This window comes from Phacochoerus africanus, chromosome 2 (genome assembly GCF_016906955.1).
Source record: "Phacochoerus africanus isolate WHEZ1 chromosome 2, ROS_Pafr_v1, whole genome shotgun sequence".
Classification (NCBI taxonomy): Eukaryota; Metazoa; Chordata; class Mammalia; order Artiodactyla; family Suidae; genus Phacochoerus; species Phacochoerus africanus.
In genome coordinates this window covers 275,041,939-275,069,152 of record NC_062545.1, presented here as the reverse complement: position 1 = coordinate 275,069,152, position 27,214 = coordinate 275,041,939, and the positions used below count along the sequence as shown (strand labels likewise).

The following is a 27,214-nucleotide window of genomic DNA, read 5'->3' as shown; positions in this document are numbered from 1 at the left end:
TGAGCCACGACAGGAACTCCCGGGGAGGCGGTTTGTTCCAGTTTCCCAAACCACAGTCCCTTTCAGGCTCTAGCCGCATGCGCATGCACAGGGCCAGTTCCAGAAGCACAAACTCTCCTGGCCTTATGGGCAACCCGGCTTCGACCCCTGGCGATGAGGATGAGGGCCTTCCTCCCCCACGGCCTGGGGGCCAAATCCCATCTTGTCTTGGAACAGCACCGATGCACCCTCCCGAGTCTGTGTGCAGACTGGCAGCTCGGCTACCTTGACTGAAGATTCGCTTGCAGGCACAAGCCTTGGAGAAGCCGTATCATCTCTCTGCTCCTTAATTCCCCGCTAGGAAAATGGTTTTGTTAAAATAAAAAACAAAGCCCGGGAGCTCCCTGATGGTGCAGCGGGTGAAGGGTCAGGCTTTGTCACTGCCGTTTGTGGGGGTTCCTGGCCCAAGAACCTCCGCTTGCTGTGGGTGTGGCTGAAAACAACCAAACCAAACCAAACCAAACCAAACCAAACCAAAAAACAAAGACCAGCTTTGAAAGTTCCCTGAGCGGTAGTTCCCACTGTGGCTCAGTGATAACAACCCAACTAGGATCCATGAGAATGTGGGTTTGATTCCTAGCCTTGCTCAGCGGGTTAAGGATCCAGCGTGGCCATGAGCTGTGGTGTAGGTCGCAGACGCGGCTCAGATCTGGCGTTGCTGTGGCTGTGGTGTAGGCCGGCAGGTGTAGCTCTGATTCAATCCCTAACCTGGGAACCTCCATATATACCGTAGGTGCAGCGCTAAAAAAAACAAAAAAAAAGGAAAGTAAAAGAAAGTTTTCTGAGCAGACAAAACTGAGAGCAGGAGCTTCTGAAGCCTTCCCAGAACAGAAACCCCCAAACACACACTCCCTGTCCTCAGCCTGCCTCCTGTCTGTAGGAAAACTTTGCCTCCTAGGTCTTCCCCGAGTTCCCAAGAATAAATTTCATCAGAGAAATGAGAAAATGCGGAAAGGAAGGGAAACAGTCAAGCAAGACAAAATAATAATAGTTTCGCCATTAAACAAAGTCAAGGATCTTTAGTTCCTCCTCAAGGGCTTTAGCTAATACTCTGAGCCACGTCCTTGGAGTTGTTTTGCAGATACTGAAACCCCCACCGGGCGGAAGAAGTTACCCCTCCGCTGCCCACAAGCACGAGACCCCAGACCGGTTGGAACCGGGGAGGCTGACGCCGCCCACGCCCGATGACCTCACCATCGACCAATCAGAAGAACGTCCACGCACTGATCACACACCCCGCGACCCCCGCCCCGCTCGCCACGTGTCTTTAAAACCCTTTCTTTGAAAGCCTTCAGGGAGTCGGGGCCTTTTAAGTCCTGGCTGCCTGGTCTCCGTGCTTGATGCCCGGCGATAAACATGGCACTTTGCTTCGCGAACGACCCGCTGTCTGGAGATGGGCTTTGCTGTACGCAGGCGGACCAACTCACGTTTGGTTCAGCAGCCGCTGAGCCAGATGAAGTTTAATGTAGCTTATTGTGCAAGACTAACTTGACTCTGGTCATTTTTTCCCTGTGGCTCTGGACATTGTGAGCCCAACCGAAACGCTTTCCCAGAACCGGTGTGAGGCAGCCACTGACCCACTAGACCTTGTCATTTAAGAAAATTCTAACATTGTAACCAATCCCGGCAAAGACGAAAGGGCCTATACAAGCTGCTTTATGATAGCGTAACCTGAGCCTTATTCCATGTTTTGGTTGAAGTGCTCTCGGTTCTAGAACCTTCTTTTTGGGGTGCACAATCAGCTTTACTACTTCCCACGCTGGTGATGTGTGGTTTTCCTCCTGCTATTTCTGCACTTTTGACAGAGGGTGTGAGACTTTTCTGCTATTTAAGGTACATAACCAAGCCTTGTTTAACCTCAGGCTATCTTGTGATGGCCATGTCAGACCAGAGAGCAAACACCAGAATACAAACCCCCTGAGTGAGGGGTTATGAATAACCAGTTTTATTTGTGTGTAAGGTGCATTTTCTGCAGGGAGCAGGGGTTACTACCTGTCATTAGGAGAGTGGCAGTAAATGCTCTGGGAGTTCCCATCACGGCTCAGTGGGTTAAGAACCCGACTAGTATCCATGAGGATGCGGGTTTGATCCCTGGCCTCCCTCAGTGGGTTAAAGGATCCTGCGTTGCTGTGAGCTGTGATGTAGGTCACAGCTGCAGCTTGGATTCAACCCCTAGGCTGGGAACGTCCATATGCTGCAGGTGCAGCCCTACAAAGAAGAAGAAAAAACGCTCTGACGGCGTCAGGCACCTGGTTAGCTCTTTAAACATGGCGCTCCAGCTCGTGTTCAACAAAAGCTTAAAGACCTGACCGGAATGAACTGACATTTTTGCAGGTGGCGGGGCTGCGGGGATGGGGATGGAGAGCTGAGGTTCCCGGGCTCCTGTGAACTTGACCTGGTGGGGGGTGGTGAAGACAGGGCAGAGCATCGCAGAGTTCTGCCTCACCTGCTTCTGAGAAAACCAAACCTATGAGTCTCGAGCCCATTGCTCACCTGGCAAGAAGAGATGCTGCCTGCGAGTGGCAGAGAGGTTTGGCCGAACAGGCAGAACTGGGAACAAACATCAAGTGGTGATTGTCGAATCTGCTGCTTAACTGTAGCTGTGTTCCGTGCTTTCCAGGAGAAATGCGGCAGCTCTGGAGAACACTGGCCTGGTCCAGCTGGGGAGGAAGCATCTTTGGGGAAGGGATGCTGGGAAGAGTCAGCCAGGAGAAGGGGCTGACCCCACTGAGACCCTGAGGGTCTCGGGGGGCTGTCTGTGCCTGGGGCTTGGTGGGAGTGTGTAGGGTTAGATGGGAGGTGGTTGGGGATTGGCTGCGTTGCCTATGAAAGATGGGCTCCCTTTGCCATCCCTGAGGATTGGCTAGCTTTGGGAGAGGAAGGATTTGTAAGGCCCCCAAATGCCAGAGCATCAAGAATACCCCAAATAAGAAAATATAGTTAGGAGTTCCTGCTGTGATGCAACAGGATGGGTGGCATCTCTGCAGCACCAGGATGCAGGTGCAATCCCCAGCCTGGCACAGTGGGTTAAAGGATTGGGCATTGTCGTAGCTGTGCTGCAGGTCACACCTGTGGCTCAGATCTGATCCCTGGCCCAGGAACTCCATGTGCCACAGGGCTGCCAAAAAAAAAAAGAGAGAGAGAGAGAGAAAGGAAAAGAAAATAGAGTTAATACAGTTGACTCTGTGAGGAACGGATGTCACATAAACAAACACAGAAATGACTACACAGAACAGGCACCTTCTCTGGGCTGGGCCTCACACCAGGCCCTTTGTGTGTCTTCTGGCATGGAAGCCTCATGGCATTTCCTGGTCAAGAGTTTGGCTCAGGCCCTCCACGGCCCTGCTGCCTGGCACCCATTTAGTTTGGCCGAGCAGCCTGCAGAGACCCGACACTGACACTAGCCCCGTCACACACGCGCAGGCCCTAGAGAGCAGCCTGCGAGTCCCAAGCCAACGTCCGCCCTGGTGGTCAACGCTCTCCTGCCATCCGCGCCTTCCCCTCACATGTCCCTTAGATAGAGACCCTCCAAGCCGCTCCCCAAACCCTGCTCGCTCCTTTGGTTCAAACACACCAACACAGCCTTGGGCCAAGAACCCCAAAGCACTCCACCCGTGACCCTGATAAAGGCGTGTGCCCCGGAGCGTGCCTCTGTGTCCCCACTCTGCCTCCACCTCCCTGTCACGCCCCTCCAGCCACGCCTGAGCCTTCCTTCAAGATCTGCGAGAATGACTTCTCTACTTCAATTTCTCTTTGGCCTGGTTTTTTTGTTTGGTTGGTTTGTTTTAGGGCCACACTTGCGGCATATGGAGGTTCCCAGGCTAGGGTTCCAATCAGAGATACAGCTGCCAGCCTACACCACAGCCACAGCATCACCAGATCCAAGCTGCGTCTGCAACGTACACCACAGCTCATGACCGCGCTGGATCCTTAACCCACTGAGCGAGGCCAGGGATCGAACCCGCAATCTCATGGTTCCTAGTCGGATTCGTTTCCACTGCGCCACGACGGGAACTCCTCTTGTGGTCCGTTGTTGAACCTCTGCCACCATGGGGTGCCCCGGGTTCCATTTGTATGTGTTAATTTCAGTCATTACATTCACCCCTAACATCTGAGATGTAAGGGACACCATGGCCACATCACTGCCAAGGTCACTCAGCAGAGGCAGAGCCTGGTGTCCAACCTCACCGTGCTGCCCGGAAGCGTGGGAATGGACCTCCCTGTTTTGAGCTAGAGTTCCTCTCAGTTAGGGGGTGGTTTTCCCACACTGGTCAGCTGCCCTTTCATCAGCTTCCCTCTGCCCAGGTCCCAGGGCTCAGGAGGCCCGCGTCTCCTTGTACCCTCTCTGATCAGCAGAACTGTCCTGTGACCCTTCCCGAGATGGGTTAATGCCTCTGCAGTCACATGGGCAGTGACTTCACCTGATGCCCCCATGTTGAAATAGTCTCTCCTGAATCAAATTGCAACATCATCAAATATTCATGGAGAGCTCACAAGGCATTAGGAGCTAGACCTGCAAAGAAAGTCTTGATACCATTGGGGGGAATACGCAATTTGAGTCAATGCGTATTTGCCTTCTCTGTGCCAGGCACTGAGGGTGCAGGTGGAACCCAGCTGTTTCTTGGCTCACGGCCTGCCTCCTGCCTGAGTCTAAAAAGACGACTTCTGCCCACAAGGTTGAGGAAGCCAGGAACTTGCTGCCAGAGGCAGCAGGGAGCCACGGAAGGCTCTAGCGGGGAAGCGGGTAGGTGACAGTGTTAGGAAACACTAAAAAGTGCTAGGTGGCCAGTGTGTAGGCTGGGCTGAAGTGAGGGCGAGCCAAGGCAGGGCTAAGGCTGTGCTCAGCCAGGAGAGGTCGGGCCCTGATGATGCAGGCAGGAGCTGAGCGGGAAGGGGAGGTGCAGAGGTGAAGCCGCGCTCAAGGTGACCGCACACGAAGCAGCAAAACCAGTTCTAGTTTCCGACCAGCTCAGGGGGCTTAGCGCTGGCGCTGGCCCAAGTCCCCACTCTAGCCTTTCAGTCCGGAGGGGATCATTTCCAACGGGTGGAGGGAACCTTCCCGGAGGCTGCCCCGCATCTGGAGATGCCTGCAGCTAGTTACGGTACTGAGTGACTTTTGTCCTTTGCAGCAAAAACACAAACAAAAAACACAAAGCAAAAAACCTGCCACGGAGCGGCCGCTCAGCATCCACTGGGAGCAGCGGCCGGGCCCGGCCCACGCATGCGCAGCGCCTTCGGCTGCCTGGGACTACAAGTCCCGCCGTGCCCCGCGCGCGCCCGCGGCCGCTTGCCTCCCGGAAGTGGAGCTGGGGGGCAGCGTCTCAGATCTCTGCGCTGGGGCTGGCTGGCCGGCTGGTTCGGGGTGGCGGCGGGAGCGAGGAACCCGATGCGGGCGAGCGGCGCCGGGGATGGCTGCGGCTGGAGGCGGGGACTGCGAGGGCGCGGCGCCCGAGGCGGACCGTCCTCACCAGCGGCCCTTCCTGATCGGGGTGAGCGGCGGCACCGCGAGCGGCAAGGTAAGGGGCTGGGCGGCGCGGCGGGGCCTGCGCGTCACCCCGACCCCCGGTCCCTTGGGATTCCGGGGCCCGATGCGGCCTTTGTCCAAAGAGAGACCCCAGCCCCAAGCTGCTGAGGCTGGGGGCGGAGGGTCCCCGGAGGACTAGGCTTGGACCCGGCGCAGGCAAGAGGAGGGGGGAGCCGAGCCCTGGACCCTGGGGGCCACCCCAGACTCCCCGCTGGCCTGGCCTCTCGTGGCTTCTAGGCCTGCGCGGCTCCAGCCGGTGCCCCGAGGCCCTCCCGCCAAGTGCAGCCCCACCTGCCACTGGCCGGTCTGGCAGCCCCTCAGGGAGTTGCTGGGTCAGGGTGGGCGTTTCCAGGCGGGGATCCTGTTTCTGTGTTCCCAGTCAACTGTATGTGAGAAGATCATGGAGCTGCTGGGACAGAATGAAGTAGACCACAGGCAGCGGAAGCTGGTCATCCTGAGCCAAGACAGGTTCTATAAGGTCCTGACCCCGGAACAGAAGGCCAAGGCCTTGAAGGGACAGTACAATTTTGACCATCCAGGTAGAGAGAGAGCCCAGGGGTGAGGAGGGAGTGGGGGAGGAGGCAGACCACAGAGACTGGGTCCGGGTTGGACAGGGACAAGAAGAGACCTGAGTGGTTGCGTGAAATCACCGCGGTGGCGGGCTGCGTGCCTGAGTCAGGAGGTCACTCGCAAGCTCTCTGGTCCCTGGGTGGCTCCCTGGGTGGCACTCTCAGGAAGTCCACACCCCAGGAGGTCTTCAGGACCACTGCTCTGCCCCTAACTTCTGTGGTCATGGAGCTGTCCCCCTGCTTCCTGTGCTAAGGGCCCTCTGCACAGGCCACATCCACTGTGGCCTTTCGTTTCCCCACCCGCCCTGGGGGGCAGAGTCCTCCAGAGGCCAGCAGTGGGAGGCAGCGTGTAAACGCGGACCAGAGGCCTTTGAAGCTCCGTTTCCTGGTCTGGTCAGGGGCCAGCGGAACAGGTCAAGATGGGATGGATAAGGGGGAAGAGCCAGGCTGCCCCTGCCTGCTGCTACTAGAAGATTCCGCCCTGTGGCTGGCTCCCATCTCTACTCCATTCCACGGGAAGAAGGCCTGAGAAGCGTCCGTTTAGTTATTTTCCAGAAGGGGAGAGAAAAGCCGCCCAGCACCCCGACCTCCCGGGCTGGGCGATCAGAGACCTGTGTCTGCCCCCTAGGGTCTTTGGAATCACCAGCACCCAGCTGTGCTGACCCCGGGGCAGAGCCAGTGCCGACCTGCCCCCACGCCGGGACAGTGGCATTGCCTGGCCTTTTCTTCCACCCCTGCAGATGCTTTTGATAATGAGCTGATGCACAGGACGCTGACACGCATTGTGGAGGGCAAAACTGTTGAGGTCCCAACCTATGATTTCGTGACCCACTCCAGGTGAGCAGGCGCCCGCGGCCCCCTCCCCCCCCCGCCAGGATGTGTCCCCGGCCCGGAGTCAGTGCCCTCCTGGGCTTGCCCGCAGGCTAGCGGAGACCACGGTGGTCTACCCCGCGGACGTGGTCCTGTTCGAGGGGATCCTGGTCTTCTACTCCCAGGAGATCCGGGACATGTTCCACCTGCGTCTCTTCGTGGACACCGACTCTGACGTCAGGCTGTCGCGAAGAGGTGAGGCGGCCGCGAGCCTCCCTGCCCCCGGCCGGGGCGGCTGCGGGTGTGGGGTCTCGGGGTCACCGCCTGCTCCTGTCGCCGCAGTGCTCCGGGACGTGCAGCGCGGGCGCGACCTGGAGCAGATCCTGACGCAGTACACCACCTTCGTCAAGCCGGCCTTCGAGGAGTTCTGCCTGCCGGTACCTGCCTCGCGAGCTCGGGGGCCTCCTTGTGCCCCCCTTTCCGGAGGGCCCGCGCCGCCCGGTCCTCGGAGAGCGGGGCTGGGGCGGGGGGGGAGCGTGGCCTGTTGATGAAGGGAGAGTTGAGCTGACTGTGCCCACGCGGCCAGGGAGCACTTCTCAGGCGTGAATGGTCCTCTGTTCTCCCCCCACCCACTGCCTGCCTCCTCCCCGCCCCAGGCCTTCGCCCCGACACCTGCACGGCCTGCGTCTCTCCAGGGCACTGCCTGTCAGCTGACTGACCATTTCCTTGCCGCCCCCCCTTAGAAGAGGGGGCTTCACGGGGGCAGGGCTTTTGTCTCCTCACTGCCAGCCTGGTGTCTGGCAAATAGCAGGTGCTTAATTAACTTCATCCAGCCATGTGCTCCTCTGGGCTGCCTTGGGCCGGCGTGGGCGCTGGAAGGTCCAGTTGGCTTGTGGCGAGGAGGCCATCCGTCTTTTCCTCCGTCTTGCCTTTTTGACTAGATGGGACTCATAGAGGGATTTAAAGGGAAATATAGCAATATCGTGCTTTTTTTTTTTTAATGGCTGTACCCACAGCACATTGGAAGTTCCTGGGCCAGGGATTGAGTCAAACCCACAGCTACGGCAGTGCCGGATTCTTGAACGCACTGTGCAGGGCTGGGAGTCGAACCCACACCTCCGCAGCAACCTGAGCCGCTGCAGTTGGATTCTCAACCCACTGCGTCACAGTGGGAACACCAATGTTTTGCTTTTTAAAGGGAAGAATACAGCACAAAGGAATTAGAATCAGGATTCCTGCTTTAGATGAGTAGGACCCATGAGTTCCAGCTCTGCTATTTTTTTTTTTTTTTGTCTTTGTTGTTGTTGTTGTTGTTGTTGCTATTTCTTGGGCAGCTCCCACGGCATATGGAGGTTCCCAGGCTAGGGGTTGAATCGGAGCTGTAGCCGCCGGCCTACGCCAGAGCCACAGCAACGTGGGATCCGAGCCGCGTCTGCAACCTACACCACAGCTCACGGCAACGCCGGATCGTTAACCCACTGAGCAAGGGCAGGGACCGAGCCCGCAACCTCATGGTTCCTAGTCGGATTCGTTAACCACTGCGCCACGACGGGAACTCCCAGCTCTACTATTTTTAATGTTACATTTATGTTCTTTGAAGTTTCTGGAAAATGATTAGAAAAGTAAATTGTTGCAGTTTCTTGCTTACCTACAGAAAGACATTTGGCAACGAAGTTAGTTTGCAATAAAACTGGGCACCCAGTGTGTCCGGTGCCCCGGTGGAAGCAGGGCCATTCTTGGCCTGGCTCCTCCCTCCCCCCGCGTTACATACGGCCACACGTCGAGGGCCGCGGAGCTGGCCAGGTCGTGGCATCAGCTTTTTGCTGGTCGTCTCCCCCTTCCCCCAGGCCGCCCACCGCACTGAACCCACCCTGCGGGAGGCGGCCCTGGTCTTCACGCCTTCAGTGGGTTCCACTGCCTGCAGACACAGCCGCCCCGGGACCCGGTTCCGCCCACCTCTGAGCTCACCTCTCCTCAGGCCTCCTTGGCCCAAATCCACTCGCCAGCGACGCTCTAGGGCCTGCCGGTCTCTTGGCCCAGACCGTTGCCTCCCTCGCTTCCTTCCAGACGAGGCCCCCTCAGCAGCATCTGGTTGCGGCCCTCCTCGGCTGTCACAGGGCTGCGAACACCGCGGCCCGCCCGGCTCACGCCTGGGTTCTCAGAGGAGGTTCCTAAGGGCAGCAGGAGAAGGCCACGTGCAGCGGGAGGGCGCCCGCTCCCCCGGCCCGTGGGTCGGGTGGTCAGCACGGAGAACCAGCCCCCACACGGTGTTCGTGGGGAGAGGAACATCTGAGGCGGCGGGAGGAAAGTGCCATTTCTTCCGGCTGCCTCCGCTCACTTTCCCTGACTTCTGGATCTCTGTCTCTCACCCGGCTGAGAGCAGCCCCGAAGCCCCCCATCTGCCACGGCGACCCGGGCCTGCTCCCCTGAATCTAGCCCCAAGCAGGTTGAAGTCACCTCGGGGACAGATCCTTTAAGACCCTCTTCTTGCCTTGCAGACGAAGAAGTACGCCGATGTGATAATCCCTCGAGGCGTCGACAACATGGGTAAGAACTGGGCCTGGCGGCTGCCCCCACTCCCCCCAGGGCCAGGAAGTAGGCACCGCCCATCCTGTCGTGGTTCCCGAGAGGCCTGTCCTGTGTACACCCGCGGCACAGGTTTAAAGTGCACTTAGGAAAACATTTAACACGACGTGCACCTGAAACTGACACGTCCCTTGTCTCTCTGTAAAACTGGTAGGAAAAAACATGTACGGAAAACTTAGACAGGGAGTCACTTGTGAGCAGAAAGCACGTAGCCAGGGTTAACTGGCAGACCCTCGCTGCCCAGCTCAGGCGGGTGCTGGGGTCCCGGCGTGCACCTGCCTGGGCCGAGACTCAGCAACACGCGGGCGCCTCGGTGGGGGCGGCCCTCGCGGCCCTCGCGGAGGCCGGCTGTGCCTGGGTGGGCTGACCCCGCCCCGTCTCCGCTGCAGTGGCCATCAACCTGATCGTGCAGCACATCCAGGACATCCTCAACGGCGACGTCTGCAAGTGGCACCGCGGAGGGGCCAACGGGCGCAGCTACAAGAGGACGTTTCCGGAGCCGGGCGACCACCCCGGGGTGCTGGCCTCGGGCAAACGGTCCCACCGGGAGTCCAGCAGCAGACCCCACTGAGGAGCGGGCGCTGTCCCTGAGACGCAGCGGACACGTCCTCTCCGAGGCTGGTACGGCCAGGGTGGGGTCGGGGTCCAGGCATCCCTCGCCGCCGTGGGAAGCCCGGCCGGGTCACTCCGACTGGGTCTGCCGGGTTCTCCGCCCTGACGTTTCCACCCGCTTCCTCGTGCTGAGGAGGCGTAAAGGTCTCTAGCTCCGAGGCAGGCCACAGAACGTGCTTCAGCGAGCCAGGCGCGTGTTCTGGGGACGCTGAGGCAGCGGCTGAGACCCCGACGGAGAACCCACAGCGCAGGTTCTGCGCGATGTGCTCGCACGCTGACCGAGGTCGAGTCTGAGGACGGCTCTTGCTCTGTGCGTTGCACAACCACGTGTTTTCTGTTTACTCCAGTTCCTGACACGCGAGCTCCCTGTGACCACCAGTGGGTCGTGAGCCCGTCTCCGAGGCTGAGCCGGGGGGGAAGCCCCGGGGAGCAAGCCTTTCCTTAACCAGCACCCGACAGAGGCGGGTCCCTCGCCCAGCCCAGGCCCGCCTGGTGGGGGTCTGCCTTCCGACAGGCACAGCGTCATCGTGCGGCCCTGCCTGGGGCCGCTAAGCCCCGGCTGCTGTGTAGACGGGCCTCCCCTGATGTCAGCTGTGGCCAAGGCCGGGGCGCCCAGCCCGGCCGAGGTGTGTGGACAGGAGGTGCGAGCGGATGTCGCCGCCTCCAGGCACTAGTCCCTTGCCCACCCAGCACCTGTGCCTCACCGACACGTGTGGTCCTGTCCTGGTTTGTCCTCTCTCCCTCCCGCGTGGCGGCGTGTCTGTACAAGTGATCCTCTCCTGGTGCCGCCAGCTGTCAAGCGCCAACCGCAGTCACCCGCGACATGGGTTGCGCTTGGCTGAGCTTGGTGGCTGACCTGATGTCTACGTGACAGTTTTTCCAGGCTCTTTGTGCCCTTGTGGAGAGAGAACCAATAAATAACTCCCAACACGGATGCCGGTTTGTCCCTGTTTAATGACACCAAGTCAGCAGGACACGGAAGTGCGCGGGTGACGGAAACGCTACCGTGGGAGCGGCTCACGCCTCGCGCAGAACCTCGGGGTGGGGGTTTTCAAGTCAGCAACGTGAGGGGAGCACCCAGGGCCCCACAGCCTCATCCAAGTCTGCCGTTCCTGTAGCCTCTGAAGCGTCAGGCTGACTCCTCAGGCCTCACTGGGGTGCTGGGACAGGGGGACAGGAACAAGCCGGGGGCCTTATCTGGTTTCGCCTGAACTCGCTCCCGGCCTTCTGTCCCCGTCACCATGTCCCACACCAGCCGCGCCACACTCCGCAGGCCGGGGCAGTGGCGGGGGGGTGGACGGCGGGCATGCTCTTTACGGCTCAGGATGAGGCGGTTCTCAGACGGCTGCTTCAAGAAAAGAACCCTCGCCAAGCCGGAGTCTCCACCAAGCCCAGAGCCGCTCCTCCAAGGCGGTTCTGCCTCGTCCTGACCTCGGCGCTGCCGTCCTTTGCCGGGTTCGTGTGCACTAGTGTTTTCGGATCAAGATGTCCCAGCTGTCTTTCCAGCGAAGGGCCCTGAGCTCGCTGGGGGAGAGCGACCTGTCCCCGTAGGTTAGTGGGCGCAGCATGTTGGACACGTGACAGGCAGAGGCGAACCAGGCCACCACCAGCGCGTGGAAGAGGCTCCTCTGGAGCTGGGACCTGCGGGCCGGAGCAGAGCATGGCGTGGGGGGCTGGCACTCGTGGTCACCTGACCTGGCCTTTCTCTTCCTGCCCCCCCCCCCAATCAGCCCTCATCACATCCCGCCTGATGTGCTGGGCCCTGCCCTCCTCACGCCTGCTTCCAGAACCTGTACAGCCTCTGCTCTATCGGAGCGCAGATGCCGGAGCCTTGTCCCCCAAAAGCAGCCTAATTACCACCGAACAGCCCCACTGAGATTCTGAGGCCCCTGAGGACCAGAGGCTGCGCCCCTTGCTCTGGCCTCCGGACGGGCTCGTTTGGAGCTTCCTGGTTCATCTGTCACACGTCACACCTCCAGCCACAAACACGAGCTGCCCTGGGACACACCCCATGATTCCTCTTTGCCTGCTGTTCTCCAGGCCTGAAGCTCCTTCCCCATTTCCCACCCGCGTCAGCCACCTCCACCTCCCACCCGCCTTCGCTCCATCCTCTGACCCCCACGGAGCCTTGCTTGTGCCCCTTTCGTGGCCCTAACCCAGTCCCGAGTCCCCGTCACACCGAGATCACCACTGGCGACGCCCCTGGACCCTGACCCCCGGGGTGCTGCTGCGAAGGCCGCGCACCTGCAGAGGTGGTGGCTGACGTGCTCCAGGACCACAGGGAGCAGCAGGATCTGGAAGGCGAGGGCGGGCAGGTAGTGGTAGAGGAAGAGCGTCTTCTCCACCATGAAGAAGGGCAGGTAGTTCACGGCCCAGCCCCCGGCGCACAGAGCCCCAGCCAGCACCCAGCGCAGCCAGGAGTCTGCAGGGAAAGGCCATCTCAGCCAGTGCTGCCGACGGCTGGAGCCAGGAAGCTCTCTGCGGCCCAACAGGCTGGCTGGCTTCCTTGTCCACAAGGGACCCACGTGCCCGCCGCTCCTGATTTCTCTGTCCTCCCCCCAGCCCTTCCCAGCATCTCTGGAGGAAGCACAGACCTCCTGTAACTTCCTGCGGTCCTACTGTCCCCTTTGTGAGAAATACCAGCCCCTTGGGTCCTGGCCTGGCTTATTCTCTATTCCTCGCTGACCTTGGCTCTCCCAGGAATTGGGAGCTGGGTCTCACTCCACAGGGAGCAGTGTGGGGGCGGGGGGCACTGGATCCTGCACCCGCTCAAGGGAGCAGGGAGTCAGAGGACAGTGACCAGCTTGGAGCTGAGCCCGGAGAAGGTGCCTCCCTGTCCCGATGGCCTTGGGCGCCCTGCCATGGGTGTTTGCTCGTTTCCTGTTTCTCGATGGTTTTAAGGGGGTCTCTGTCCTTGCAAACAGTCACCCTTGACTAAGTGCCTGCAGGCCACTCTGTCCCATCTGCCACTTCCAGGGCTTCTGGGATCCAGGATCCCACCTGTCACTTGCACTTCCCCAGAGAGGCCTGGAAGGCCATGTGGGAACCGGACTGCAACCCTGTCTCTGGGGAGGCAGACATCATGGACGTTCCCTTGAGACAGAAACAGAGGTCGGCTTAAGGCCCTGCTTCCCACCGCGGCTGGGCTGACACGGAAGCCCGAGGAGCTCCTGTCAGAACCAGGAGGAAGGGGCGTGAGCTGTGCTCGGGCAGCCGCGCTCACCCTCGGGGAGGTCGCAGATGTGCCGCCGGCGCCTGAGCAGGTACCAAAGGAAGAGCAGGACGTAGGCCAGGGTGGCGAGGCTGGCCGAGGCCCAGATCACCACGTTGCCCAGCAGGTGGATCTGCGCCTGCAGGCACAGAGACACAGTCATCCCAGCCAAGCTGCTGCCCGCAGGCCCCTCCCACGTCCCCACCCTGGGCCGTGCCTGCCCCGGTGAGAGCCTCTCTACAGAAGTGCCAAGGCTCCCAGCTCTACAAGCTGAGACAGAGAACCAGGAGGAGACGCGATTTCCTTCTCCCCGCAGAGCTGCTCTCGGAGGGGCTGATGCTGAGCCACTGGGTGCTGAGCAGCCCTCATCCCAGACCCCGATTCCCAGCCTGCAATCGCTGCCCCACTCCCGGGAAGGAGCCAGGCAGCCTCCTCAACACGGCTCACGGTGGCCGAGTCCTGGGCACTGACTCTATGCTGCGTCCGGCCCCCCAGGTGGAGGGAGACGATGCGTAAACAGAGCCCTGACCGCCCAGATACCAGGAGCTTCATAGGATTCTCTTAAAAACCACGTCTGCGGAGTTCCCAGGGTGGCACACTGGGTAAGATCCCAACTAGTATCCATGAGAATGCGGGCTGGATCCCTGGCCTCACTCAGTGGGTCAAGGATCCGGCGTTGCGCCGTGAACTGTGGTGTGGGTTGTAGACTCAGCTCGGATCTGGTGTAGCTGTGGCTCTGGTGTAGGCCAGCAGCTGCAGCCCCGATGCAGTCCCCTAGCCTGGGAAATTCCATATGCTGCAGGTGCGGCCCTAAAGAGACAAAACAAAACAAAACAAAAAACCCCGCCCCAAACAACAAAACCAAACCACATTTGCCAGAGAAGCGGAACCATGTGCTCCCGTGTCTGCAGTGAAGCTCGGTTCCCCGTGATCTGCAGAGGCGCTGAGACCTGACGCCCTGGCCGTGTGGGCCACCGAAGCACTCGGGGGAAGCAAGGCCAAGGCTTTTGTCAGGAAAGACGTCGCAAGGCTGGGCCTCGGTCACATGCGACGGCTGCTCCTGAGGTCACGGGACAGCTCTGCGCGCACAAAGGCTCTGCTTACACTAGTCCGGGGGTGCAGCCAGTAGGCGATGTTGGTCTCCAGCGTGACCCAGTCCAGCGGCGTGGAGCTGTACTTGTGCTCTGAGTCATCGCTTCTCACCGCCAACATCCGCCACTGCAACAAAGCAGGGGCCTCTGGGAGTCACGGCCGGCCAGGCACCTCCATCGCTCAGGGATCTGCCCCTTTCACGAGCGCGTCCAACCTCCAGTTCGGCCGGGCCACACCCACAGCAGGGGCAGCGCCACGGCGGGCAGGCGCGCCCATCGGGAGACCTGAATCACAACCTGGCTGTGGCCCCACTCCCAGCGCCGGCCCCGCGTCTGTCACGGGACGGGGCTGGGTGCCAAGGACACTTTTGCCATGGGGACCCACGTCTGGTTCTGACCTCTCTAGGGCTGCATCGTGTTGACGGGGCCCGTTCGGACCTGACCTGTGTGGCAATGTCACACTGCAGAGCCTCCTTGGTTCCCGACTGTCCTGCCAGCGAAGCCACAGGCAGGACGGCCACAGGCGGGGGCCGACAGTGTGTGCGTGTCGCTCACAGTGGACAGAGAAAGGCTCCCTCCCAGCCGGTCAGGGCCTGGTGTAGAGGCCGACGCAGGGCCATGGAGTGCTGCCGGCCTCGGTGCTTTGCCTGTCAGCCAGATCAGGCCTCCCTCCGCCCGCCTGTCACCTGCAGCTCCGAGAACCTGGCCATGAAGCTCAGGTTCCTGCTGACGTCCATCTGCGTGGGTGAGTGCAGCTCCAGCTCCCTCTCCTTCTGCTCCTGGCCTGACAGACACACCCCAAGCCGAAGAAGCCGCCGGTGGGTCAGGGAGCCTGGGCCGGGGTCCTCCCCACCGCGCGGGGCTCCACCCGCTCAGGCTCTTTCGGGCCCCAGGGCTCAGCCCACGCTGCCTTCCGGGGCCCGCGTCCCGTCTCTGGGGGGGCTCGCCGCCTCCGCCCGCCCACGCAGGGCGCCCCAGGACAGCCGGGGCCTCACTCTTGCCGTAGCGGTGCTCCTCCACGTTCCACACGGCGCTCTCGTGGTAGCCGCGGGCCAGCTTCTCCCCGACCACCTCCAGCTGCCGGAAGCCCCAGTCCGGGAGGTGCGCCCCGCTCAGCTGCCAGCGAGGGAGACGGAGGGCATGACGGGGGCCCTCGGCTGGGGCGGCGGCAGCTCGGGGGGGGGGGGGGGTCGGTCCCGCCCGGGGCGGGAGCTGGGTGGGGGCGGCCGCTCACCTTCAGGACGGCCGAGGTGTTGACGTGCACGAAGCGGACCTGGGACAGGATGGTCTTCCACACGCCCGCGTCCGACTCCCTGTTCACAACGTCCTGTAAGACAGCCGCCCGTCCCGTTCTCCTTAAGGGCGAAACGAAGAGCAGGCACCAAACGGGGACACTGACTTCGTCTGCTGCCGGGGGACAGGCCCCGAAGGGGAGCCGAGGGCCGGTCCTGGATGTTGCCGTGGACTTTATTCCTGACACCCGCGCAAGGGGGTGGGGGCGGGAGGCATCGCCATCCTCCAGAGGCTGCATGGGGGTTGCGGGGGCAGGGCCCCTCTCCAGAGGCTGCATGGGGGTGGGGGGGACCCGCCACCCTCATCCTCGTCCTCGTCCAGAGGCTTCTCAGGGCAGCCTTTTCAGTGGGGACTTAAAGATGGACGGTCCTCCTTGAGCTTCTGCGACGCCTGTTCACTGAGAAGGTTCAGCCAAACACAAAGATGGAGCACAGGAAAGTGAGACACGGTCCCTGAAGAGGTGCCCTTGGAGTGGACTCGCGACGCTGGGAAATAAAAGCCTACTATCTGCAGAGCCTGGCACGGTCGTATTTAACTTATATTTAACTTACTGGTGACGCCCCCATGAGGTCAGGAGCTACTGACGAGCGGGGACCGGGGGGCCTAAGTGGGCGCAGGGTGAGGCCTGGCTGGGGCCACACCTCCAGTGAGCCGTCTGCCCTGTTCCCTGAGCCTCGGTTCCTGGAAAAGCGGGCGTGTGGGGCTGAACGTGGGGCCCAAGGAGCAGGACAGGGATCAGCAATGAGCCTTGGCAGCAAGGGGGCGGGGGGACCTTCAGGAGAATCCCAGGGACAAGGGCATGGTAACAATCGCATCACAGCAGAACAGGGCAGGAGGGGCAGAGGCAGACGGCCTCACTCACACACCGTCGAGAGCCCAATGGTGGGGGCGGGGGCGCTGGTGCTACGGATGAGGCTCAAGGGAGCCTGGCTCTCCCCAAGGCTGGGCCAGGGCAATCGCCAGCGCTGCGTTTCGTGCTCCGTCCCTGCCTTCGGACGGTCCAACAACCCAATAACAGCCCAGTAACGGAGCTTCCCTCCCGCCGCCTTGCCCAGGGCAGCACGTGCAGCGTGGAGGTGGGTGACCGCTGGCTGGGACTGGGAGGGTGGTGCCGGGATCGCTCCGCGGACAGCACAGCCAGTCCCCAGGGAGAGCCTGGCTTATCCTGAGCGAGGGTTGATGAGGTTCCCGGGCAAGGCAGGGTGGCCAGAGCCCCGATCCTGGGTGTTCACAAGGCCCAGAGCCTAAACAGCAGGAGGGCGCCTTCTCCCGGCAGCGCCAGCCCAGCCCTGTGGCAGCGCCCCACACGAGCAGGAGCTTTGTGCCCGGAGCAACACCCTCTGATACAAGAAAAACACCCGAGCCCCACGTTCTGTACAACGCCGAGGCTGTGCTCTGTGAAAAGAGCTACACCTTTTTTTGACTGAAAACCGTGGACCTAATCTCGCCCCCGATCACGATGCTGAAGGGCGCGGTCCGGACCAGGCTCGTGTCGCGGAGGTGGGGGCTGGGCATGGGACTCACCAGCCTCCAGAGGTTCTGGGCAGGCATGGAGATGTTGTAGTCCACGTAGCAGGAGACCTCCTGTGAGTGGGGGCTCAGGGGGGCCGCCACATCATGCCTGGAAAACCAAACGACACGGCTGAAAAGCACCCACTGCCCCTGGCGGGCAAGGAGGATGGGATGTGACACACTGGCCCCTAAGCGCCGTGAGCACCCTGTCTGTCTGGTAAGCCGCAGCATCCCTGGTACTGAGGCTGAACAAGTGATCAAGCGATGGAGGTTTGGAGGTGAGCATCAACAGGGAAGGGTTCTTTTTTCTTTTTTGGCCACAGCACGTAGAAGCTTGATGAGGGAATCTCACTTCCCGGACCAGGAACTGAATACAGGCTACAGCAGTGAAAGCACCGAGTCCGAACCACTAGACCACCAGGGAACGCCCACTCGCTGTCCCTTTAAGGGGGAAAAAAAATCCACTTTTCAGGAAACAAAGCCAGCTTGGCCTTCAAGCACCACCGCGTGAAGGATGAGCCACCCGCCAGCTTGGCGATAAAGCATGTAAGCGCAGAAGCTCCGCAGTGACCAGCGCCTTCCGGGGACACGGGGTCTGGCAGGTGTCCGTCTAAACCATGAGTCTCACCATCCCCCTTTCAAAGGATGAACCAAGCCCAGGAGCTCAGCCCACACAGGCTGGTGGCTCCCAACGCCAGGACTTGGAAACGGCTGGGGCGCCAAGAACATTGTGGGATGGCCAAGGGCTCTCTGTGACAGTGACTTCAGATATCCAGACATGCCAGGTCCTGTGTTCACTCACTTGGAAATCACGGTTTTCTCAAACTGCGCAGGGCCCTGTGGAGGAGCTGGGGGCCCCACACTGAGCAGAGAGGCCTGCACAGCTCTGCACAGCCAGACACGACCTGTGAGCGCATGAGCGATACAAATTATGCCCAAACATGGCGGGCACAGTGCGGGCACAGCGCGCAAGAAACGCTTTTGGTGATGGGACATTTCAGCTGACAGCTGAATATAAAGGGGGTTACTGGGGGGGTGTGGAGGGGGGCACTGTCCCTGAGTCAAAGAACAACCCAGGCAGACGAGGCAAGTGTGAGGCCGTGGGGGGCTGCACATGTTCATTCTGGGGATAGTTGGGGGGGAGTGACTGGTATGAAGTTTACCAGGGAGTGGGGGCCTGCAGGCAGGGAGGGGTGGGGCGTTATTCTGCTGTGACAGTCACACCGGAAGTCACTGGAGGGATCTCGGTAGAGAAGTGACGCCAGTAGAGAGTGTTTTTCAAAGGGAGCCGTGGCTGCTGGGTGCAGGGGGTGGAGGGACACGGCTGGGGGGCTCCCAACCCCGCGGGACGAAGCAGACAGGGCCTGGGTGGGGGCGTGGGAGTGAAGAGAGAAGGAAGTGAGTCAGGGGAAGGGGAGACGGTGAGGGCCCAGCAAGCAGCTCCTTGAGGGGGCAAGGAGGCACCAATGTGGGGTCTTGAGACCCATGAGATGGCAACGATGGAGAAGCCAGGTGGGGGGAGCAGGTAGGGCTCCCCCTTCTTCAACTCCCTTCTGCTTTCAGTGGGGGCCCCTGTCTGCAAGGGCGCCCACCCTTCATTCTGGATAGGACGCTGCTCATCACCCATGGGCACAGGTGAGAGGCCACTGTCCCACTTAGGTCACTAAGGCTCTCCTCCCCGCCACTGCGCCCCCGCTGCGGCCATCGAGGGCCCCCTCCCGCGTCGAGTGCAGGGCAAGGTCACGCTTTGCTCTGCCCAGGGGAGCGGACACTCACGTGTTGAGGAAGCGGGTGGTCATGCCGTGTACAAGCTGTACCACGTCGCCATGCCGCACGGGCCTCGGAGGACTGCTCACCACCAGCTGGTGCCTGGGGAGAGAGCGCGGCCGTGCTCCCGGGGTGTCAAGGGCCCCAGGCAGCACACGGCCAGAGTGGAGTTGCACGGCCACTCGGTCTGTGGGCACCTTGTGGGAAGTGGACCACGTGAAAACACAGGGCGTACACTTTGTGGCAACTTGCTGCAACCACGGGTCACTTCCCGAGCTGCCCAGTGTGGCCCGTTTGCCATGGCTACATGGCAGCTGTGCTGTACCTGCCTCAACGCCTGCACCTGCCCTGAAATCCTCGGACAGACAGACTCTGGCTCCATGTTCACTCAGCAGACGAGGACTAAGGCCTGTGAGGCCTTGACCCTGGGCTGGGGCTGAGCATCAGGAGGAAGCCAGATGAGGCCACCACCCTCGGGTCACTGCACCAGGTGGGAACCACGGAGTGAGCTCACAGGCAGCGGCAGACAGAGGACAGTGACAGGGGGAGGGCGTGGAGCCTTGGAGGGCAGCAGGGGCGGCCTCCCAATGCTGACCCTCACTGTTAAGTCAGAGGGCACAGCAGTGGGACCCTGCCAGGCTGTGGGGACAGCCTGTGCAGCCCGCAGCAGGCATCGGCCTGGCTCCAGAGATGCAGAGGAGGGCGAGTGCTGCGAGAGCGGGGGCAGGGCTGCAGGGGGGCTGGGGCCCAAGGGCATGGCTGCAGCCTCCAGGAGCGGCTGGATTCCTTCTAACAGCCTCAGAAGCTGGGGGAGGGGCCTGGGCAGGAGTGTGACCTGCCACCTGAGTGGGACACCTGAGCACGGCAGGAGCTGCGGGGAACGAGCTGTGGGGAACGGGGGCGATGGGGGAGGCGGGTGTGGAAGCAGACTGCTGGGAAGGAGAAGACCCCAAGACCTCTTTAGGATGCAGAAGCTAGAAGTGGCTGAGGAAGGTGAGTGAGGTGCGGGGCGGAGTTGGGGACAAGCCTATGAACACCCAGGAGGAGATGCTGGGCCGGAGACTCGCTGGGGAGAGACCCAAGTCCCTGAGCTGGTCCCAAAGCTTCCAGAGAGGGAGGGAGGGAGCATGGACAGGGCGTGGGGGGGTGGGTGGCCGGGGGGGGGGGTGGACATGGAGGAGGGGGGAGGGGTGTGGACGGGGAGGATGGAGGGACATGGACGGGGAGGAAGGAAGGAGGGTGGGTGGGTGGACTGGGAGGTGGCTGGACTGAGGCCGAGGTGTCCTGGGCCCATGCTCACCTCCCGGGATCCTTCACGATCCACCAGTTATTGACGTCCTTGAAGGGGTAACAGGTCACCTGCTGCTGGTGGGAGCTGCCACGGCCGTTCTCATATCTGCAAGAAGGGGAGGCACCTGGGGGTGGGGCGCCAGGTGGCCCTTGGCCTTGCCCCCAGGGTCCCTGCAGCCGCCACCAGCAAGGTGTGCAGAGCCATTCACGTCCCAGAGGGGCTCGGCCAGGCCCTCTAGCGATTCTTCATGCAGAAATAATGAGACTCATTGACAATCAGGGTCTGAGAGCTCAATTTCTTTTTGTCTCACAAGCTTCTTCACATGAAGTGAAAGTTGGTAACAGCAAAAACATGAGCAGACACAACACTTAATAACCTTCAAGTTACAAACTTTCCTTACATCATGGGGTAGGTGTTCTGGTGGGAGTGAAGCCAGCAGGGCACGGGTTTGCCAAAGACGTTCTTCAGAGTGACCTGGGAACCGTAGGCCACCTCCAGGGGCTGGCCTTGCGTGATCCGCGCCAGCCCGCCCTGGGGCAGAGGCAAAGGGGTGCCAGGGAGGGAGGGAGAGCAAGAGAGAGAGGGAGGGGGGAGGGGGGAGGGAGGAGAGGGGGGAGGGGAGGGGAGAGCAGTTGTGACAGCCACACTGGCCCCTCTGACAGCCATTCCCCCTCCGGCAGGTGCTCGGGGGCTGGGATGGTTATCACCCGTCATAAATGAGCCACAATGACACACTGTGCGACAGAACCGTAGCCTCTACTGACTGGAGGCCGCCCCAGGGCCGGGCCCTCCGAGAGTCCCTCCCCGCCACCCTCAGCGATGGCTTCCAGGCTTCCTGCGGGAGAGCAACTGTCCCCTGACACTGGGAGTGGGTGAGTTAAGAGAAACCGGCCCGAACACAGTGCTGGCCGTCGGCAGAGCCGGCCCTCGGAGCAGGTCTGTCCACTTCCTGGCCTGCATTTCCAAGCACCTCGACTCCACGGAGCATTTTGACTCCTTCCCGCCACCAGCAGGAGCGGGCGCCAGGGCACGTCTGTGCTGTGCGGCCGGGCTCCCGCCGGCAGTCACACTGCAGAGCCCCCATCAGGGTGCGGTCCCGGGGAGACACACTGAAGCCGGGCCTCGCGTCCTGATTCGCTTCTTCCTCCTGGGCCGCACGGCGGCATTTAAGTAGGGAAGCTGAGCCAGTCCAGCGTGGCCTTCTTTCTAAGGAGGCTGGGGCCCTCTTTACCTCCAAGCTGGCCTGGAAAGCACTGGACATGATTTGGTCGTGGGGCCCCGAGCGGCAGAGCAGTACCAGGTGGACGTAGAAGAACAGCAAGTACACGAGGACGGGGACGACCAGCAGGGCCACCGCGCGGGCGAGCAGGTGGCAGAGCACGCGGACCTGTGGAAGGTGGAGTCACGCCCGCCCCAGGAAGGCGCCTGCACCCTGGGCCTTTCTGCCTCGCCCTCCGGCCTCAGCCCACCCTCGACGGCAGCACCTACGTTGGAGAGCGTCCGGTCTCCGATCAGAAGCCAGGCGTGGACGGCGGCAACTCCAAGCACAAGCAAGTACGTGAACGCACCCATGTATTTGATGCTGCAGACACGCCAAAGGGGGAGGTGAAGACGGGACCCTGGGGAGGCTACCGATGCCGCCTCAGCCCCGTGGGCCAAACTCACCCAACTGCGCAGGAGCAGGCCACACCCGTCAGCACCAGCCAAAAGCACCAGCTCGCAGAGAAGGGCCTGGGGCAAGGCAGAGAAGCGGAGCTGGGAGCTGGGAAGGTGGCCTTTCGAGGGCCTGGGAGGCTGTGGGCCGAGTTCCAGGCACAAGGAAGGGGTTCCTTGCCACCCAAGATGGCAGGCAGTCTGGAACCAGTTTTTCTTTTCGGCCAGAACAACTTCTCAGTTAGTTTAAGTTATAGAAAGAGGCGTTATTTATTTATACCGTCATGAGCCAAGAGCCAATCTAGGTGCCCAGAGCAGCAGGAAAAGTACTAGACCTGCTCAGGTGGGCAACCCCCCACTCCCAGGCCCTTCTTTCCTTTTTTTTTCTGTTTTTTTTTTTTTTGGCTATGCCCATGGCACAAGGAAGTTCCCGGGCCAGGGATCGAACCCAAGCCACAGCTGCGACCTGCACCACAGCTGTGACGATGTGCATCCCGAACCCGCTGAGCCAGAAGGGCACATCCCTCCTCTTGCTGATGAACTACCAAGGACATGTCCCAGGCTCCGTACCTGTGTTTCTGGGAGTTGCAGAACTTCAGGTAAGACAGCACGGCCAACAGATTAAAAAATATCAACAGAGATTCCAAAAGCATTAGCCTGGACTGAGTGATGAGGGCGTTCTCTGTCAGGAAGAGGACACGGTGTCGGCTACAGGCCAGCGTCCACGGGAAAGGCCACTTGCCAAACGTCACAGGACGGGAGGGTGGAGAGGTTGGCCTCGGAGAGGCCAGAGGGGACGGGCTCCAGAACCACAGAAGCCGATCCACGGCTCCTGAGGCCTAGCGACTCTGGGGAAGTCGCTGCCCCTTTCCGGGCCTCATCCCTCACCTGCAGAAGATGCGCAGACTCTGCAGGGCCACCCGCCCGCATGTCTAACACCCTGGGGGAGGGGCCCAGTTAGGCTCGTCGCGCAAGAAACCCAGATTCTGTTCTTTTCATCCAACTCAATTTCACCTGTTCCCAGGCCTGGGCGGAGGGACCTTTCCTGAGGACCAGCTGTAGACCCCCCCCCAGGCTGTCTCACTGGTCAGGTCCTCCCTTAAGGACAGGTGGCTGGAGGGGGAGGCGCTCGTTGCTGGACGTGGCCTGCACCTCCGTGACGTCACAGTCTGAACCCACAACCCCCCAGCCTGGGACCGCGTGACTCCCAGAGTCCCATCTGGACGAATGGGAGGTGCTTCCCTCCGTCCCGCCAGTAGCAGACACTGTGGGGGACACACCTCTGCTAAACCAGGAGGCTTCCCGGGCTGCACACCGACTCGGGACAAAGGCTGCCCCAAAGCGGGCAGGGGCCCAGGCCTTACCGATCAGCATGAGCAGAGCAGCCCCTGTGGCGGCGCAGTGCGAGAAGCCGAGCTCCCTGATGATCTGGTAGGCCATGGGCACCGACAGGGCCCCCGCGAGGGCCGGCAGCAGGCGCAGAGACCACACGGGCACATTGCTGCTGTATTCTGGAGAAGCAAGCGCAGCAGGCTGAGCACACGGGGCACCCCCCCACCCCGCCCGCTCTTTTCACACAGAGCATCACGCGCACAGACTAAAACTCAAGTCTGCAAGGCCGGGGACCACGTCAGGGACGGAGGCGCTGAAAAGAGCTTCCCGTGGCCAAGGCCCAGTTCCCAGTCCACGTGGGGAGGATGCTGGGGGCTCTGCGATGAGTTAGTGCTTCTTTCCAAGCTTACCCATCTATCGCCAAATACATGACGGCAACCCACAAAATTTATAGGGACAAAAGATGACTGCGATCAGACGCCACGTACCCAGAGTGTGCCATGAGTACCAGAAACCAGAGACAAGATGCTTACTGTACGTAAACACTGAGGTATTTACCAGACTTTTCGAAAATCTTTCACTTGTGTTGATACAACTTCTCACACCCTGGACCCAGATGACTAAACCATGGTTGCGAAGCCCCGTGAGTGCTCCCACCTCTCGTCTCATACAGTATGTGTTCTAACACACACACGTTAACAAGGGAAGTGAAAACGCCATCTTACCGGCTCCAATTCTGTTCCACAAAAAGTTGCCATCGAAGCCTCCTAAATAACCTACAATGCAAGATTCATCAGTAACTATCCCTTTCGGGAAATATTTCTCAAGTACCAAACTGTGGCAGGCAACAGGGGAACACTGACAAATAAAGCACGAGACGTGGCGTCTGCCCGCAAAGCATTTCACGTCTAGGTGTTAAAGGGCCACTTCTCCTACTGAGCCTACCTCCTAAGGCCAGCAGCATGTGGCCGAACGGCGGACCACTGCCGTCCAGAAAGAAGATCCGCTTCATGTAAAAGGAGAGGTACTGCCCGTAATACACTTCGTCAAAACTGAAAAGCAAACTCACGTTACTTTCAGCAGCCAGGACCCTTCCCCGTCAACAAAAGGCAGGAGGGGAGGTGAATGACTCTGCAGAGAGGCCAGTAGAGGTCAGACCTTCGCCCCAATCGCTTGGTGTCTCCCATGGGCCACATCGCACATCCGAAAGGATGGGCGGGGAAACTCCCTCCCCAGGAGAAAGCTCCCTTACATGGATTCTCTTTCTCTCCCTACATTTGGGTCTCAGAGGAACTATGAGCCAGCCTTCAGAAGGCCTCGGGGACGCAAGCCTTATCAACCTGTCCACCAGTGCGCCTGTAGCTAAGAGTCCGAATCAGACCTGGTGACCAGACAAAGCAATCACAGGGGTAAAAGGGAGGCACGCGGGAGCCAGCTGCAGCAAAAGGATTCCAGACAACATCAGAGACACCTCTATGACAAGGAAGGATGGCTGTCAATCTTTTAGATGCGGTGATGCTACTGCAGGCACTACTGTGGTTTTTAAGAATCCTGACTTTTTATTTATTTATTTATTGCTTTTTAGGGCTGCACCCATGGAATATGAAAGTTCCCAGGCTAGGGGCTGAATCCGAGCAGCAGCTGCCAGCCTATGCCACAGCCACTCCAGATCCAAGCCACGTCTGTGACCTGCCCCACAGCTCATGGCCACGCCGGATCCTTGACCTACTAAGCCAGGCCAGGGATCGAACCCGCAACCTCATGGATACTCGTTGGATTCACTTCTGCTGTGCCCCAAGGGGAACTCCCAAGAATCCTGACTTTTCAGAGATAGAAACTCAGTTGTTTATGAATGAAATATAATGTCCATGATGTGCTTCAAAAAACCCTGCTGCAGGGAGGGGCTGGCTATGAGCTGGTAGCTGCTGGAGCTGGGGGACGAAATACTCTCTGCTTCTGTGTTCGATAGTTTCCGTGATAAGAGGTTAAGTGAAACGGAACACATGTACGAGCCAGGCAATAAATGGCCCTTTAATAACAACAGCGATCACTGCCCAATATGACAAAGAACACACGCTAACGTCAGCGAGGACTCGCCTGCAAATTCCTCCATCTCCTGCCCTCCACCCTCCAGACTGGCCGTGGTCACCCAAGGCCACTGCACCCATGACAGACCAGCGGGCCGGACCCAACAGGAGGACTCTGCAGGGGCTGTCTTGGGGACAAGCGGGCCTCTCCCCTCACTGCCCAAGACCCTCACCACCAGGCACCTCAGGATCACTCTCCCACTGATGCTGTTTAAAAAGGGCATTTCTGTCACCAAGGCGCTGAACAAATTACAATTCCTTCTAATTCACCCGGAATGGAGTTGTTTGGCTTACACCACAGCCCTTGGGTAGGCAAGTCTCCACAGTCGGCTCAGTAACCCCACCACGGTCAGAGCCACGACATTCAAGTTGATGTCAGCCGTCACCATGACAGGGTGCTGCAAAAATCCCAACATCTTGCAGAAAAGCAGGGGGCCTGGGAGGATGGCCTGGAAAAGCAGGGAATAGCGAACATCAGAATGCAGGTGGCCTCCTGAAGGCTCCAGGAGGCTGTGACAGGACCCAGCATGCACCAGCAGTTAACAGCGGTGGGAACGCGAATCTCAGGACTGGACTTCCGAGGTGGCAGCAACGTGGTTTGAGGAGGTGACTGCAGCCGATCAGGTCGCTGCAGAGCCACGGATCCCGGACCAAGCTCCGTGGCTTCAAGGATCCTGAGTTGCTGCAGGTGTGACATATGTTGCAGTTGAGGCTTGGATTCAATCCCTGGCCCAGAGAACTTCCATATGCCATGGGCGGCCATAAAAAAAGGAATGAAGGAGGGAAAGAAGGGAGGGAAAAGAAAAATCTCGGGACGGAATGTTCCCATCAACCAATGCGATGGCCTCCCAGCCCCTCCCTACCTGGGCAGTGTGGCCAGCTTACAGCCTGGTGACGTCCACCCCCTGAGCCTCGGAGTCTCCTCACCTGCCCCAAGAGCCTCCCTCCCTTCCCGCCTTGTGACAGCAGCAACCCCTGGGCACCCCTTTTCTTCCTCACTGAGGGTGCATCTGCATAGGGCACCCTGTTTCCTCCCCAAATTTCCATCTTCCCTTGGGCTCCACTTCTCTTAAGGCTGCATCTGTCCTGGGCACTCCCTTTCTAGCATCTGGCCTCTGGCGGTCTCCTTCTATCCGATAGGCTATACCTACCCGGGATGCCCGCTTCTCTCCCTGCAGCTATGTCTGCCCCGAGGACCCCTCTTCTCTCCAGAGACCCTGTAGGCCCTGGGAGGCCCCCACGCCTCTACCGGGCACTCCCTTGCCCTCCTGAGGGCGCTAATTTCCCCAAAGGTTTCTCCTGCCCCGGGGCGCCGCCCTCCCTGCCCCGGGCACACCCGCCCCGGGGACGGGTTCCCACAGGCTGCATCTAACTGCAGGCCCCCTTCCCGGTGCGCCCCTGCCCTCGGCCGGGCCGCCTGGTCGGGCAGGACCCCGCCGCCGGGGCCTCGGCTCCCCGCAGGTCGCGCCCGCGTGTCCCCTACGGGCTCTCTGGTCCCGACTGAGCGCTGGTTCCCGACGCCCCAAACGTACCCGCGTTTCTTCAAGTCCCAGCAGAGCTGCTCCCCGCCACGCCTCGGATCCGCCTGCGGGTGGGGGCCGGGGGCCGGGGGGAAGGGGGCCTGACCGTTGGGGGCGAGGCCGCTCGGCACTCTTCGCGGCCCACTGGCCCGCTCGGCACTCGATTCACCGCGCCTGCGGGGCCCGCCTTGGGTGCAGCGCGCGTGCGCACTGGGCGAGCGCAGCGGGGGGCTCAAGGCGCTCCGGGATCGCAGTGCACGCTGAGCTTGCGGCTGTCCTTTTACAACGACGCAGTGGGACCCTATCCGCATCCCGCT

General features: G+C 60.6%; 2 protein-coding genes across 4 annotated transcripts; one reads left to right on the top strand and one right to left on the bottom strand.

Moving 5' to 3' along the window:
- The first annotated feature begins 5,325 nt into the window (after positions 1-5,325).
- UCK1 (uridine-cytidine kinase 1) lies at positions 5,326-11,074 on the top strand. 2 transcript variants are annotated; one of them, XM_047768738.1, is made up of 7 exons: positions 5,329-5,555; positions 5,943-6,102; positions 6,873-6,969; positions 7,055-7,197; positions 7,285-7,379; positions 9,441-9,489; positions 9,918-11,074. In XM_047768738.1, the coding sequence occupies exons 1-7, from the start codon at positions 5,448-5,450 to the stop codon at positions 10,097-10,099; spliced, it is 834 nt and encodes a 277-aa protein (XP_047624694.1). In that variant the 5' UTR covers positions 5,329-5,447; the 3' UTR covers positions 10,100-11,074. The 2 variants fall into 2 exon arrangements, with proteins under 2 accessions (XP_047624696.1, XP_047624694.1); XM_047768740.1 differs by lacking the exon at positions 7,285-7,379 and having other exon boundaries at positions 5,326-5,555.
- Positions 11,075-27,015, bottom strand: POMT1 (protein O-mannosyltransferase 1). Of its 2 annotated transcripts, XM_047768737.1 has the most exons (20): positions 26,910-27,015; positions 25,672-25,826; positions 24,236-24,342; positions 24,016-24,066; positions 23,323-23,469; positions 22,529-22,640; positions 21,971-22,036; positions 21,794-21,887; positions 21,537-21,692; positions 20,706-20,836; positions 20,315-20,410; positions 19,024-19,116; positions 17,260-17,356; positions 15,677-15,769; positions 15,438-15,558; positions 15,129-15,226; positions 14,456-14,569; positions 13,364-13,490; positions 12,385-12,562; positions 11,075-11,781 (listed from the first exon to the last, which is right to left on the bottom strand). In XM_047768737.1, the coding sequence occupies exons 2-20, from the start codon at positions 25,791-25,793 to the stop codon at positions 11,607-11,609; spliced, it is 2,178 nt and encodes a 725-aa protein (XP_047624693.1). In that variant the 5' UTR covers positions 25,794-25,826; positions 26,910-27,015; the 3' UTR covers positions 11,075-11,606. The 2 variants fall into 2 exon arrangements, 1 of the variants encoding a protein (XP_047624693.1); XR_007133326.1 differs by lacking the exons at positions 11,075-11,781; positions 12,385-12,562; positions 26,910-27,015 and having other exon boundaries at positions 13,451-13,490; positions 14,302-14,569.
- Between the last annotated feature and the right edge of the window lie 199 nt (positions 27,016-27,214).

Bases quoted from the DNA above. Each gene is read 5' to 3' on its own strand.
- POMT1 (XM_047768737.1), bottom strand. From the start codon at position 25,793: ATGTTGGGATTTTTGCAGCACCCTGTCATGGTGACGGCTGACATCAAC. The intron at 20,837-21,536 runs GTAAAGAGGGCC...CCTCTGCCCCAG, and splicing joins CTTTCCAGGCCAGCTTGGAG to GGCGGGCTGGCGCGGATCAC. The intron at 15,770-17,259 runs GTGAGTCCCATG...GCTGTCTTACAG, and splicing joins CCCAGAACCTCTGGAGGCTG to GACGTTGTGAACAGGGAGTC.
- UCK1 (XM_047768738.1), top strand. From the start codon at position 5,448: ATGGCTGCGGCTGGAGGCGGGGACTGCGAGGGCGCGGCGCCCGAGGCG. The intron at 5,556-5,942 runs GTAAGGGGCTGG...CTGTGTTCCCAG, and splicing joins GCGGCACCGCGAGCGGCAAG to TCAACTGTATGTGAGAAGAT. The intron at 7,198-7,284 runs GTGAGGCGGCCG...CTGTCGCCGCAG, and splicing joins CGTCAGGCTGTCGCGAAGAG to TGCTCCGGGACGTGCAGCGC.